This window comes from Falco naumanni, chromosome 2 (genome assembly GCF_017639655.2).
Source record: "Falco naumanni isolate bFalNau1 chromosome 2, bFalNau1.pat, whole genome shotgun sequence".
In the NCBI taxonomy this organism is placed as follows: Eukaryota; Metazoa; Chordata; class Aves; order Falconiformes; family Falconidae; genus Falco; species Falco naumanni.
In genome coordinates, this window is record NC_054055.1 from 15,882,639 (window position 1) to 15,898,115 (window position 15,477).

General features: G+C 42.8%; 1 protein-coding gene across 5 annotated transcripts; it reads left to right on the forward strand.

Moving 5' to 3' along the window:
* Positions 1-430: 430 nt before the first annotated feature.
* SLC46A3 (solute carrier family 46 member 3) lies at positions 431-13,946 on the forward strand. Of its 5 annotated transcripts, none has more exons than XM_040583394.1 (6): positions 431-662; positions 1,259-1,471; positions 6,716-7,589; positions 8,007-8,090; positions 9,472-9,628; positions 11,347-13,946. In XM_040583394.1, the coding sequence occupies exons 2-6, from the start codon at positions 1,280-1,282 to the stop codon at positions 11,432-11,434; spliced, it is 1,395 nt and encodes a 464-aa protein (XP_040439328.1). In that variant the 5' UTR covers positions 431-662; positions 1,259-1,279; the 3' UTR covers positions 11,435-13,946. The 5 variants fall into 5 exon arrangements, with proteins under 5 accessions (XP_040439328.1, XP_040439327.1, XP_040439329.1 ...); XM_040583393.1 differs by lacking the exon at positions 431-662 and adding an exon at positions 928-1,029; XM_040583395.1 differs by lacking the exon at positions 431-662 and having other exon boundaries at positions 1,157-1,471; positions 9,553-9,628.
* The last annotated feature ends 1,531 nt before the right edge of the window (positions 13,947-15,477 follow it).

Consider the following 15,477-nt stretch of genomic DNA (forward strand, 5'->3'; position numbering starts at 1 on the left):
AGAACAGAGAGCAGCCATCACCAGTGAGTGGGCAGTTTGCACAAGAGAACACACCTTGCAGTTTCACAGCTCCGATGGCATGGCCTTGATCCCTGTTGTTTATGTACATCAAGGCGGGCAAAGCTCACACTGAACGGCACGACCCTGTGCATCTGCGCTAGCATCACCTTTCTGGCAGAGCGGCATACGTCGGCAGCCCCAGCCGCCACGCAGGCCACCGCAGTCACCATCAGCCATGTCAGCCGCGGGGAGGATGAGGCCTTACCCCGAGACCAGCCGGTGGCCAACACATGCTGCCCTCCCGCACCCTGACAGCCCAGCGGCAGGGGGCACGGGGCGGCTGTGACAGGGCCGCTAACCGCCCCCCGCTGAGCGCGGCACCCCCGGCAGCTCGGGGCACCGGCACCTCCCGGTCCGCGGCGGGGCCGAGCCCCGCACGGGCACCGGCCCTCCGCGTCGCCGTTAAACGAGGCCAACGGTGCCGCCGATGCCAGCGTCCTTGCGTAACCGGCCCAAACAAACTCTCTGGGCCGGTAAACACGCAGCGACAGCTCGGCGGCGACACCGCGAAAGCGCTGACTTGCCGTAATCCCGGGCAGCAGCCCCGCGCGCCCCCGGCACGGCTGCGGGCCCCGCGGAGGCCGCGCTGCTCCTCCCCGCGGGTGAGGGCTGCCCCCGGCACCGGCCGCCGGGCAGGCCGCGGCCCCTCGTCCTGCCGAGCCCTCCGCGGCCAGCCGCCACGCCGGGGGCCTCTCCCCGGGGCCCGGCCGCCGGCTCAGGCTCGGCCCGCAGCGCCAGGCCGCGGGCCCGCCCGCCGCAGCGCTCTGCCCGCCGCCCAGAAGCGGCTGAGGGACGGCGGGGCGAGATGGCGGCGCCCGGCTTCGTTCCCCGGGGCGGCCGGGGGGGGGGCGGCGACGGGCCGGCGGGGGGGGCGGGGGGACGCGCCTGGGTGAGGGACGCGGCTGTCCCCGCCGTCCCGCCTCTCGGTGTCACGCACAGCAGGCACTGCGTGACCTGCGCCGGCGGCCGGTGCGGGGCGGAGGGGAGCGGCGGCGGGCGGGGGTCCCCTCGGCGGGGCACGGCTCCCCTCGGCGGGGCACGGCTCCCCTCGGCGGGGCACAGCTCCCCTCGGCGGGCAGCGGGCGGGGGCACGGCCGGGCCGGGCGGGCAGGGGCTGCTGGCAGCCCCGGGGGGGGCGCCGGCCGGGTGCCTGCCTTCCGCGCAGTGAGTAAATTGCGTTTCGTTCTCCGCTCCGCAGGGTTAAACCCGCAGCCCAGACATGAGGAAGGTTTTGTGCGTGGAGCCCGTCATTTTCGTCTACATATTTGCGTCTTCCTTGACGAGCCCGCTGGTGCAGCAGTTCATCTACCGGCGGCTGTGGGAGGACGAGTACAACTCCACCTTCGTCAGCGACAGCAATGCCAGTTACTGCGAACAGAATAAAAGTAGCCCGACATACATCAAGGAGAAGGTAAGAGGGGGACAATAACGACAGCTGCAAGTAAAGGTGCTGCCCAGAGCCACTGTCGCGGGGTGACACCCTTTCCCCTAACCTTACCTAACCTTTTGTACAGGGGACAGCGGCACTTCGGTGGCCCCGCTGTCACTGCGCTGTCGCGCTGCTCTGGCGTAGCGTGGTGGGTGCTTGGTAGTGCTTGAAGGACAAAGATCTGACTCCCAGGAGGATGCCGAGATAAATTCCTGTTTAAGCAGGAGCTGAAAATCACCCTGGAGGGTTGGGCCCAAATTTGCCTTGACATGACATTACAGCAGGGACATTACAGCGAGCAGGGCTGAAGGTTTGTGCCTTCAGTTGTGAAGTGAGGTTTGTGCCTGTGGTTGTGAGCCCCTGGTGGGCTTTGCAGCTTCCAGTGTTCATTGTAACGATGTAAAGTTGAGAAAACATCCCATAGGAATAAGATGTGGTTTAGAATACACTTGTTTCAGAGAAATTACAAGAATGAGGAATGGGGAGAACTGAAATAAAAAAAAATATGTAATTTTGAAACACGAAAAAAATTAACCGAGCTTTGCACAATCAAATATAACTGATGGTTCACCATTCAGAGTGCTAGTCAGCCTTGTTGAACTACAAAGGTGTCAAGATGACAGCATCCTATGGTCAATTACGTTTTTAGCACCTTTTCGTTGTTGGGCATGCTGGATAGCTGGGCATTGATCGGAACCTCTTTGGTTGCATTTCCAGTGCAGTTTTAATGCTACACTTAAGCAGAGCTGACTATGGGCTCCCAGCAGAATAGATGATCATACTGCATTTTCCTTTCTCCACCCGTGTGTTGCATCTCACAGGTTTTCAGTTACAGGTTACGGTTTGGATTTGCTCAGGGCACTTGATTCAACGGAAAGCTCATCTCTTCTTTTGAGTTTGTTGCTTTTTGAGTGGCGGTGTTTTTCTGAGGCAAGTGCACTGCTCTGACACACCCTGTGGCCACAGGATTGCTGTCTCTAACATGGGGATGGTGGAGGGAACACATTTCCAGAAGAGGTGCAAGAGAATCATCCTTGGCAACAACAGGCAGTTAGATTGGATTAAGTGGAACATGAAACTGCTGTAGAGTCAGAAAAGTAGATGACTTGGACTGTAAATTACACAGAAGATGGAGTTACAGGAATAGTCAGCTGGCGTTCCGCTACGCTACTGAAAAGGTGGCACTTGAAATTTTTGCTCACATCCCAGATTTGAGTCTCTGATGTGCTGTGTATGCACAAGACTGAACACCTGAGCTTATCTGTCTCATCTGTCATATATATTTATATATACATTGTGTATATGTAAAACCAACATTTTTTGCTGGTATGTGCTTCCATTGAAGATGATCAAAGAAATAGTTTGGGATCTTTAGTGTGGAGTAGGTTCTCTGTCATGTGACAGAAGTTGGTCTTAGAAAAAATGTGAAAGTAAAAAAGGTCAATGGAATTGTAGTCCAGCATGCCTTTTGGGCTGACCCATCAGCTGAGGAAGGTAATGTATGCCACCCATTGGAATTGATTTGGAACTAAAAACCAATTATTGTCTGAGTAATGCTTGTGTGTTACTCCTCCAAAGTGTTTTCTGGTGGTGCTCTGTGTGGGCATTTTGGTATAAGAAAGGAGCAAATACATGGTGCATACAGTTCTAACTGCAGAGCGCATCAAGAAGCTTACATTTCAGAAACATTTCTGGACTTTGCATTTGCTAGAAACCCCCCAAATTCAACCTGATTTTCAAAATTGCAATCACATGTGGTTCAGGACACAAGACTTTATATTTATTTTTGCAAAACCTTGAAGCAGAGTGTTTAATTTCAGCTGAAGTTTGGGTAGCGTCTCTGGTTGATGTGGTGAATTCACTTATGACAGGGCTTTTGGTATAAGGGTTCCAAAGTGTAATTAACCTGATATTTGAGAACATGAATCCTTCAAGACAGTAGTTAAGTGGCCAACATAACTCCTTTGTTTCCCTTTCCTGCCAAATTTCCATTTCGTCCATTTCAATGATTGCCAGCAAGGCGTGAGCGTTTGGACAATTATGCTCTTGTCTGGATGTCTTGCCTGCATTTTGATACCACGCTTGTTACCATAGTACAAGAATGGTAAATGCTCAAAACACGCGTTTGTTTTAGCAGAACCCAGTCTCTGGGCTGAGTAATAGTCTTGTGTATGGGCCAAAGAGTAGATCCAGTAACTCGGGTCGCAAGCCCTTTCTTAATGATATGTGAAATAGGTGTTCTGGGTTTTTCAAGACCAGCCTAACTGACTTAGGTTTACACATTCTGTAAATTTTGCTGTCAGGAGTGTTCCCTACAGGCCCTGTTTGGCATTACCTTTTAGAACACCTCCCTTAATGGTTAATTTAGTGGAAGTCCTTTTCTGAGAATGGAGACACTTTACACTAATCTCACCTATTTCAGAGGAAAATGTAAAAGGAAATTGAAAATAAAAATTACTTGGAGTCTGCAAAAAAGTAGAACATAGTTCAAAATGGATAGTCTTTGCAGCCTTTAGATTAATTGTTTCTTACAATTTGAAGGAAATTATTCATTTTATAATAAAATTAGTCCAAAGTTTATTTGAATACAAGCTGAAGCATTCCAATCACTGACTTGGATAATCCTCCCTTTTTTTTTAAGCTCAGAAAGAGCTGTATTTTTAATCATTAAACATTATTCATCATCCAGTTTATTTATTTTCCAATCTGTGCATTCTCCTTTGCTACTCAGTGATTTTTTCTAATTTTATGAGCCTGTCAGTTTATCACGTGCTGTACATTGCTCAGCCTCAGGCACTACACTTCTCTCTTAATTTAATCCTTATATAAGTTAGTTGCTTCTTCAGTCTTTTAATTTTGAAATCTGTAATTTTAAGAACTGTTTCTGTCCACCATGAGCATTTTTTCAAAGTAGAGTGAATTTGCAGGTTAAAAAACCTTTCTCTTCAGATCTTTGTAGTTCCATTGATTATTTAGTAGATAATATGATTTTAAAGCAGCTAAGGGTTTGACTTATTATTTTCTGTATTCCTTTGCATTGACTTTATAAAAATATAAAGTAGACAGTCAAGTGCCTTACACTCTAGATGGAGTTTTCCTGTACGTCTGTCTGTCTTCTTGTCAGTAGACAAGAAGTCATTTATGTCAGCAAGGTTATGGTCATTTGTAGTATCTGGATGTGAGCCATGTTCTTTATGTTGCACGACTGCTTCCAAAACAATGAAACCCAGGTCTTTGCTGCTTTATTCCTTCAGATTTACACTTCATTGTGGTTTGGCGATAATATTTGTACTGTATGGTTAATGTGGATTGAGATGATATATAATAACATCTGGTTTTATTTCTGATGCATTAGCATTTGTTTGATGCTCATGTCTTTGAACATGATGATCCTAGTAAAGAAGCATTGCCTCCAACTAGGTGGAATTTTCTTTGTCAGCAGGGGAGGAGTTAAAGATGAGAATATAATTTTTCATGTCATCTTGTTCAACTTTTCGTGGTTTTGACCCTTCCAGGGTGACAACAGTGCTGGCCGGTGGACAGGGCATCATAAATCCTAAGGTAGTCAGACACCATAAGGGAAAAGAGTAAAAGACTCCAGGGTGCTGCGGATCTTGAGGGCCTTCCCTGAGGGCCTTCCTTGAGGGCCTCAGGATCAGTTCCGTTTTCCTCTTGCAATAAAACCTGTTATCTTGTAAACAAAGGAAGAGATTGAACTTGAAACTCACGGTCTTTGCCTGTAAATATAAATAAGCATTCAGCAGCTTTTAAAATTGCCCAGAGTACATTCCTGGAAATTTTAGGGTTTTTTCATCTTTTGGATGCTACTCCATGAGGATTATGTTAGAGGAAACACCTGAAGTGTGGAATATAGATGGCTTGAATACAGGCAGAGAATGGCTTGGGAAGACTTAGACGGCTGTACCTGCTACTGATTGAAGAGTGCAGCCCCTGCCCAAGTCAGTGTGATACCTCAGAAAACTTCAAGAGACCTTTCAGAGTGGCTTTACTCTCTGCATCTGAAAGTTTATCTTACAGAGTGTGAAGGGTTTGTGCGAATGAAGTTACTGCCTTTCCCCTGCTGCTCTTCTGTCTGATCAGGCGGTTGTCTTTGCGAGGGCTATTGCGGCTGCTGTCTGTCCAGCCTGCATCTGTGCATTAAAAGCAAGATCTGAATTAACTTGCTGAGCATCATTTAGAAGTTGGCTTCATAACAAGATATTTTTTTTTTATTAACTTTTCTTCTGTTCTTTTTTCTGCAGCCATTCATGTTCTGTTATTTGATTGTTTTTCAGCTAAATTTGATTTTTATACTTGTGTTAAAAAGAACTTGGAATTTTTCCCCATAATGGGTATTTACAGTTTATTGTCAAAGTGTTAGCTGCTGTTCCTTATGTGAATACCTGCTGTAGCGTGTCTAGAGAGACATCACTGATCGGGACAGTTTCTGAACCCAGAGCTTTGCAGTGTTTTAAAAATTACTTATATATCTATGAGTCGGTATAATTTTTAATCCTGTGTTTCACATTGTGGTTGCTGTTGTTATTCTTAGCATTGTATACTGGGATGTCAGAGCAAATGCTCATGCATTTACTTGCACAATGTCCTAGTCAGTGAATTGTTTCTTGTAATCCTCGCAGTAGGATTATTTGGAGGAAAAATTATCTGCTGTGAGTAGGGAGCATGGGGCGTTTTCCTCAATCAAAGACTTACTGATTTCTGAAAGATTAAAATAGGCCCCCTGTCTTTCTGTCGTAGCCTGTACTGAAGGAAATACTTACAGTGTAAACACCAGCTCTTGTAAATGCATGTTCAAAGGGATTGTTCTCTTGTCTCCATTGAAACTTCCCTGTTAAGAGTGCTATAAGACTGTATCTTAAGAAATAAGTTCTGGCTAAAAATGTAACAAGGGATGTTTGAGAAATACTGAAGGTAAAATCACAAAAGTGGGAGTCTTTGAACATGCAATTCCTTTGTGTTAGTGATTACTGTAATATAATGAGTTTTTATAAACATACAGTAATGTACTGTATTTTATTACAGCATAATATGTCATATAATCTTATAAAATTATTATGTATTATTTTGTATGTATGTTTTATAGTCTATAAACATGTGCTGAGCTATTCATTATACTGCATGCATAATCATTGTGTGATACTATTATAGACATTTTTTTTTCAATGTATTATAGTGTTTACAATTATTTTTGTTTTCTCTTTGCAGGAAGTTCAAGAAAAAGCCTCTGTTTTTAATATGCAGTTGGACTTAACTGGGGCAGTTCCCAGCCTTATAGTTGCCTTTGTCATTGTAGCTAATGGGGATCGCCAGGGACGCAAGAGGTCTTTAGTTTTACCATCAATGGGAGCTATGATTGCTAATATTTGCCTCACTGTAATATCCTATTTTTCCTTGTCACTTTCTATCCTGTTTGCAGTTGCATTTGTTACTGGACTGTTTGGGAGTATAGCAACTTTCCTTGGGGGAGGCTTTGCTTTTATAGCAGATGTGTGTCATGATGAGAAGCAGAAAACAACGCGAATAGCTGTGGTGGATTTGATTTTTGGAGTTGTATCTGGACTGGCAGGACTGTTATCTGGCTACTTTCTAAGGGGAATAGGCTTTACATGGACATTTGTGACAGCATCTCTGCTTCATGTTGTTAATATTATCTATATTATATTTTTCCTGGAAGATACAGTAGGTGTATCTGAATTGCAGCATGAGGCACCAGCATCCTGTAAAGAACTTTTTAGAGAGACATTTTCTGGAGTGTACATGCTTTTTAAAACTGCCCCTTATAAAAAGCGAATTTTAATAATTGTGTTACTTTTTACATTTATGACATATTTGTTTACTATGTTTGGTGGGAGTTCACTTTTTACACTCTATGAACTGGACGAGCCACTCTGCTGGAATGAAGTGTACATTGGATATGGAGCAGCTGCATTCACTTCTGTCTCTCTGACCAGTTTTTTAGGAGTTTATTTACTTTCCAAGTGTCTCAAAGACATATATATTGTCTTTATTGGGATATTTTCTTACATTGGAGGAATGGTCATGGCTGCCTTTGCCAAAACTACCCTGCTCATGTTTTTAGGTGAGTTCAGAATCAGTTGTTTCATGGTCAACAATATATATGACAATACTGCTGTGTGCAGTTGGTAGATGCTGGATGTACCATATTGAAAGGGTCATAGAGAGGTAAAATACAGAAGGTTGGTCAGGCTGATTTAGGGTTTAATTAAAAGATTAAGCGTGTGGAGAGAGAATGGAATTACTTGCTTATGATATATTTTAGTGCCATACAGATATATTTGATTTATTAATTTCTCTGTGCTCTATCTAAAAACAGATAATTGTGTCTCCGTGCACTTCTAGTTTGACTTTTCTATTGCCTTTTATTATTTGGGGAACTGAGCATTCAAAAGCATATGACTAATTCATTTGCAATGTATTTGTAAAATCTTGGATTTTTATTACTTCACTGTCTCATGACTGATTCATTGCTTTACAGTAAGAGTGCCGTCTTTGCTCTGCTTTATGCCTGTTCCTGTTCTCCGATCCATGCTATCAAAAGTGGTTCTCACTGGTGAACAGGGTGAGTAGAATTTGTTCTTAAACAACGCATTAATACAATATTTCAGAACAGAGATGCAGCAAGATTACCTTTAAACAAACAGATATGTATTGGTATTTTAAGACTGCTTTTCTTTCAAGTTCTGTATAATATGACCCTGTGTCATGATATTAATGGCTTTTAATTCTGAATTTAATATAAACAATATTGTGTTTAAAAACTATTGCAAGTTTCAACCTTCAAAGGAGATACTGCTCTAAAAATAAAGACCATGGGGAACTTGAAGTAGAGGAATGCTCAATTTTTATACCAATGTGATTTCACAAGTGCTTCTACATTCACAAGATTTTGACGTGGCAGAGAAAGATACATTTCTGTTATTAAGTCATTGTCACACAATAATTTATAAAGGTAAGCAGTAGGTGGTCAACCTTCAAAGCACTTGAAAACAATTGGACTTTGATCCTGAGCTGTGTACCCAGCTTCACAGGTGCCTATGGCTACTTAAACATGTCTCAAAAAATGTAATATATTACTTCTCTAAGTCCTTTCCTTATGGAACACAGAAAAAGGCATGTCAGGCCTCAGAATGTGGCTCTAGTATTCCGTATTTTGCTTTTGGGGAGCATACACTTTCTAGAAGTATTCTCCTGAGTTGTTTGGCTTTATTTTCTAAGAAATCTATCTTTTTACACTAAACCGAAGATATATTTGTACTTAACTATGCTAACATATACCTCTGTTTTTGCAGTTTCTGGGCATTCTTCAGGGTTTTGGCTACTTCAGTAGTTTGATGCAGGAATCACGTTGGCTCTTGCCATAGTTTTCTGCTTACCTGTTGTGATTTTTTTTCTGGTACTGTGAATATGAATGCAGCTTTGGAAAATGTGTTCAACATGACACTGATGTGATAGACTGCCACCCCAATGGGTAGTTCAGTGCAAAAAATGTTGTTTCTTTCCTTTCAAAAATGAGGAGATGGTTAAGTGCTGAACCAGCAGTCTTTGTTGGATCACAGCCTTTTCCGTATATAAGCATGAAGATCAGTGAAAGAAGAAACAAGAAAGGGAAGAGTGAAAACTGAGAGGAGAATTGGAATGCTTAGTGAGCATGAACAGTTTGAACTTCATGTGGTATGGTGGCAGAATAGTATCAAAGAAAAATAGTTCCCATCAGCAAAATCGTTTTGTTGTTTTGTTTTTCATTTAAAAACCAAGTCTTTTGTAGGAGTCCCCACAGAATACATTTCCGTAGCAAAGACGTATGATACTCAGATGCTTGTTACTTGCGTACTTGCTGAAGTACTGTAAATCTTTCAAAACAAGTATAAAAACTTAAGTATTTGGAAGTGGCTTTAGTTTTATTTAGTTTTGTTTGTAATTCATCCATTTGTTTTTGGCAGGTGCTGTGTTTGCTTGTATTGCCTGTTTAGAAGTTGTGACCGGCACTGTTTCACTTTCAGTTTTTAATATTCTCTATGCAGCTACGGTTGCATGGTTTTCAGGCTTCAGCTTCCTCCTATCGGCAGGCCTTTGTGTAATTCCGCTGGCTGCCCTATGGTAAGTATGGATCAAGAGGGTGCTTCTGACTGCTTTTGCTGGTAATTTCTGTTTTGATGTGAGTTGAAACTGAACGGTTTAGTGCAGTAGTTCTCAAACTTCAGTGTTTTCTAGTGTGCTCTAGTAGCTCTGGTCTCACACTTTTGCTCTCTTCAGCACCTATCCCCTGCACCTTTGCTGGAGATTTCCCATCATCGATCCCATTCTGGCCCTGATCCAGCTATCTGCCCTCAGCTCCGTGATGTGAACTTGTCACCTAACTCCCCCAAACTGAAATTTGCCCCGAATGTGCTACTAGTGGGATACACCATACCCCTGACTGCATGTGTGTGCCTTCCCTTGGTTTGGGACCTTTACATCGTCTTTCTTACAGGAGAGCCTTTCACAAAGAACAAAAGTTAACAGATCACTTGAAAGGCATGAGTTGAACTTTGCAGTATTGGAGCTCTTCTAATTGGTAATGAGGGTTATAAACATGACCCAGTGAACTCAGTGGAAAGCTATCTGTTCTGGTCCTTGGTCATGGGTACCTGGTGACCCAGAGCTATTAAAATCCATAAAAGATCTGCCCTAACTTTTAAGGCCAGTATGAATAAATCTCTAGACATGTTTAAAAATATACCTCTATAGTATTTGCATCTAATTGTATCTAGTGACCATCTAGTAATGCTGACAGCGAAATATCATTATTCATAAGTATTCACAAAAGCAAAGTTCACTTTACCTTATTTCCAGTAGAAAAGATGTCTTTTTAGGATGCTGGAACATAGTTCTAAACGACAGAAGGATCACTTTTCATTAGATAGATTTATATTCAGGAGAGAAAAAGCTACTTCTAAGAGGGTAGTAACTCTTGCTGGAGACTTGTATCTCTTTTCCTAATGCTTAGATTTTACCTCAGTCACCTTTTATCTCTACATCAGCTGCATTTTAAGTTTTAAATGGGCAGTGATAACACTGTAGATTTCAAACACTTGACATAATTTCAAGTCTCTGCCTGCCCCACTACAGTGTTTTACACAGTCTATTCAGAGAAGCTGCACTAATAGTAACTTAAGACAAAGGTAGTGGTGGGTCTCAGACCTGAGCAAATTGAAGGGGCCTTGTGTGTGAGTGGAGAATGCTTTTCAGTAAAGTAACAAAAAATGGAGGAATTCAGTTATATTAACAAAGGCCCAGTAAATACTTATGAAGTAGTATTTTTAGTTTAGTTCAGTGCTGTATGGCAGAGAAAATTCATTAAGAAAGCACTCTTTCTGTGCAAAAAGTAACAGATATTTACCATCAGTCCATCCTGCAATCAGGACTGTAGTCCACCATCACCATAAATTTTTGTAAGTTGATTTTGCTTTTCCTTCTGTCATCACTGTCTCAGATATCCCACCCTTTGAGTAACGTCTCTTTAAAACCCTTTTTTGAGTGTCCTGCAGTGTTACTGTTTGAGAGCAGAAAGGATAGTTGTTCCAGTCTGTAATAAATCAGGCAAGTAGTTTCATACTTAGCAAACACAGCAGTAATATTGCCTAACTTGCACTGCTACTGCTTTTGTTTACTAAGATACGTCGGCAGCTTTGCGTCAACAGCTTTGTGCCACCAGCTTTGTACCACACAAGATGGCTGTAACGGAGCTATCGAGTGTGTGTGGTGGTGCTGAATCAGCATGCTATACGGAACTGTCTATCTCAGCTAAAGATATCTGTCTTATCTGTGTCTTACAGCTGGCTTCTGTGCACAAGCTGGAATGGGGAGGACTTGGCTCTGCTTGTACCTGAAGAAGTGTCCAGCATAGAGAGCACTGATAGTTGAACAAAGGCTCCACCTACCTGGGTTTTCTCATCGGACATGCAGTGGCAGAGACCATTCACTATGTCATACAGAGACCACAGAGATAACACAACAGTTGCAGATACAATCTCTAAGCGGCCCTGCAGCCGTAAGCACTAAATTGGTAGCACTCTTTTTAGCACCTGAAATAAAGATAGCTCTTAACTATGCAAATAGGCTGGCCATGGAGATTTTAATGCTGCTTTCAGCATGAAGAAAAAAATGAGGTAGGATGAAACTCTCCAATTGCCTTTCTTCAAGTTTGAGAATGTCAGCTGTGGATTGTGATACATCCTGTATCTTTCTAAGTGGGGCAACAGAGATAAGCTTATCATTAACTCAGAGGGTGAAGCTAGTGGAGGTCATGCCAGCTGAGGATGCAGTCCGCTGTGTACATCTTAAAAGGCCTGCCTTAATGGTAAAGACCCCAAACCTAAAACTGCTAAATAAAACGTAGTTTTTTCAGAAGGCAACCAAACTGGAGGCAGTACTTGAACCTGCTGTAAGCAGACTTACTGCTCTGCAGTTACTAGAGAGCGTTTAATGTATGATATGTAGACCCTGTCTGTGACTTAGCTCTTAAAATGGATTTTCGCACAGAACTGGCATACTTAGAAAATTTCCAGCTTGCCAAGTGTGAAGTTAAGCCGGCAGTTTGCAGAGGCCATATTGCACATTTATTTTTATCATTTTCCATATATTAGGGACTGGATACAGACACCTCTATTTTTTGTCCCACAGTTATTTCTTGTTTTCTAGTTAAGTTGGCTATACTTAGCTTAAATGTTTCTTCTAGTGAAAGACTGTAATAGCATTTCTTTTCAGTGGATCTTTCATTATTTTTTTAACAAACCTGAAATGAGGTGACCAAATCTGAATCGTGGATCTAATTGTCTTGCAATGAATGCAGCATAATTGATGAGTACCTGAACAGCATTTCTTATCTTCAAAGCACTTTATAAATGCTATTAAGATCCTCCTTCCATAACAGATATTATCCTCCCTGTTAGAGAGAGAGAAATTAAGAGAGAGGACAATGACTTACGCGGGGCCACGGTGCAAACTGGTGAGACTGCCAAACCTAGGAATCAGTTTCTGCATTGACTCTTCACCTTTTTGCTTGCTATCTTTAAGTAGGAGTTATCCAGAGCATTAGCTTCTGCGAACCGCAGCACAGCAGAAGTGTAAATGTAACACCATGCTAATTCAAGGCGAGTTTGACAGCCAGTACTGTTCTGATTCCTGAAAATACAAGTAGGTTGTATGACTCTCTTCCACCAAAACAGATTAGGTAGAGACATCAAAATAATATGAAGTAGTTGATATTTGCAGGATAATCCATGAAAGCAGCTGTAATGTGGGAACTGACTTCACCTGCACACAGCATAGGATAAAAATGAAGAGACATAGCATATGCTGTATAATGATCGGCTTACAGCCATTAATATCCATCCCATGAACAGAGTACTTCTGCAGAACCTCTCCATCGTACTCCACCGAAAAATATAAGTACCACGTCATGATGATACTGTTGTAGGTCATTTTTGTTTGAGTGACAGCATTGTTTCCAAGCTATGTATCGTGATCACAGAGAAGTTTGGAAGACAGTTCAAATAAGTTAAAGGGGAGTTTACACTATCCAGGAGACCACTACCCACCCATCACTGGTGAAAACGGTGCCATTTATCTAGGACAGGGGGAAGGAATATTTACACAGCTAACAGCTCTTACACTTCTGTCCTGAACTACCAAGGCTGATATTGGCAATTAAAGATCATTAACTTTTCCTAGCTAGTTTAGATGCTAGCTAGTAACTAAAACTGTTTACCTCGCCTCCCCGGAGGTGGCCAAGTCGCTGCCAACTTGCTGGAGAAGCAAGCTGCGTTTTACAATAATCAGTGGGTCCAAAACATAGTAAGTACTTGTAGAGAGATTAAGAAAACACTGATGTAAAGGATTTCAGCACAAAGATTACATTGTCTTCCTGGCCTCTTCATTACACAGTTATGTAAGGCTTTATGGAATTAACTATTTCACACAAAAGCGCCTGGAAAAACTAAAGCAAATGAAGAAGGGGCGTGTGCCTTCACTTCCTCTTCTTCAATGTACACCTCTGCTCGCACTCGGAAGGTAGCAACAAAGCAAGCCAGTTCCGCAGTGGCATTGTGTCAGTCCAAAAATGAGGAGAAGCACGTACACTTCAGGAATGGCTTTGTTATGGTTTGATTTTGCTGTACAAAGTGTGTGCTGTTTGCAAAGTATTTCTGGTAGACACAGGATTTAGAACGGGCTGTAAGTTCAGGTCAAAACACACGAAGGGTATGAACTGTGTTTTTTAAGTGCCTAGCACAGTGCAAGCTAATGAAACCAGGCACTAATGAGCTTCAGATTATTAAATCAAAATCTTCCAAGTTTATAATAGTTGCTCTATTTGTATGTAAGTGCAGATTATTTTGACAGACATTAATAATGAAGTTTGGTTTTTTAAACTCTATGTTGTATTTGTCGTTTTTGCTTTGTTTTTTGACAAACAGCTAATGGGATGACTGGTGGAGGAATGTTTATGTAGACAGAAACAGCAGCACTGTGGTATGATCTTTTTTGTGTGGTCATAAAACCAACAGCAGTGCAAGAAGATGGGCTTTTTGCCTCCTTCTTGCGGCTGGGGAGAAGAAAAGGTACTGCCCAGAACATCAGCACCAAGAGCCAGTGGGGAATTGCAGAGCAGAGAGAGCACTGCTGCCAGCATGAGACTCGGCTCGTACCTGTCACAGCAGCAGATCCACAGGCACCTTCCTCCCCTTCCCAGATCGGGTCCAAGGCAAGACCAGGGCTGGGTTTGTCCCAGCTCCAATTACCAGCAGACCCTGCTTGGCATGCCTCTGTGGATTGCTGCTTGCAGCATCTGCTTCACAGAACGAAGCTTGTATGGAATAGGAAGAAAGGGCTGGGCTGGGAAGCCCAGTCCCCAGCCCAACCCACTGCACACCAGCAAGTGTAACCCTTCCTTTTTCATCTCAAATGCTCTTTGCCTCGGTCCTGTTTGACTCCCGTGACTTTATGAATAGCATAAATTCTTGCACAGGCCTCTTATGTACACCATTTGCTTTCCAGCCTTACAGGCATAACAGTCCAACTTCCTCATTCTGAATATGGCTTGATATCGCCCAAGATTTTAATAAAGTATACTAATTGCTGAACAAAACCACCTAGAAATTACGCCCCACCTCCTAAGCTGTATTCGGTCTTCACTGCACTGAGAATTACTTAACGTAGTTTTGCTCAAATGCAATAGCATCCATCTTTCAGCCAACATCAGGAAAGGCCAACTAGCTAGATACACCAAGGTGCGCAGCTATAAGGTACCAGTAACTGTGTACTACTATGAGATGGCTCTCTTTTCTGGAACAGTACTGGTAGGAAAGCCTACAAATCCATGTCCGTACCTTAATTTGCCCCAGGCATGGCAAGGTAATCCCTCAGCCTCTCCGGCCAGAGCCTACAGCAGTACAAAGCCTACTGAACCCCAAGCTTGCTTTACACAGAGCTACCAAGAAAATTGTCAGTTATAAAAAGCAGCTAAATCTGGTATTTAGTAAAGTATATCAGCTCACAGAAAGACCAGGACAGCTATGGAAAACAAACCAGTGAGTAGGTCTACACTTCCATATTCAATTTATTGGTCCCTTGTTTTAACCTCACTGAGGCAAAACACACAAATGAAACTGCTTGTATTCCATAGCACAAGCCTCTAATCTCTGCAACTCTCAATTGAAAGACAATTTTAGAAGCTTCACTTCTTAAATGAAACAAGTTTAAATATATAAATATAAAACCACCAGTAAAGTGCCTTATACTGTGCCATCTCTATGTTTTTAATTTGTTGTGATGTTTTGCAGTAGATGCACATAAATGCGCTGTGAAGTTTACAGGATTGGAGCTGGGGGCTTTGGCCCACATGGATAGGGAATTCGTGGCAGCTTTAAGCACACGAGCTGCTTGGGATTGTGAAGAGGCTTATAGTG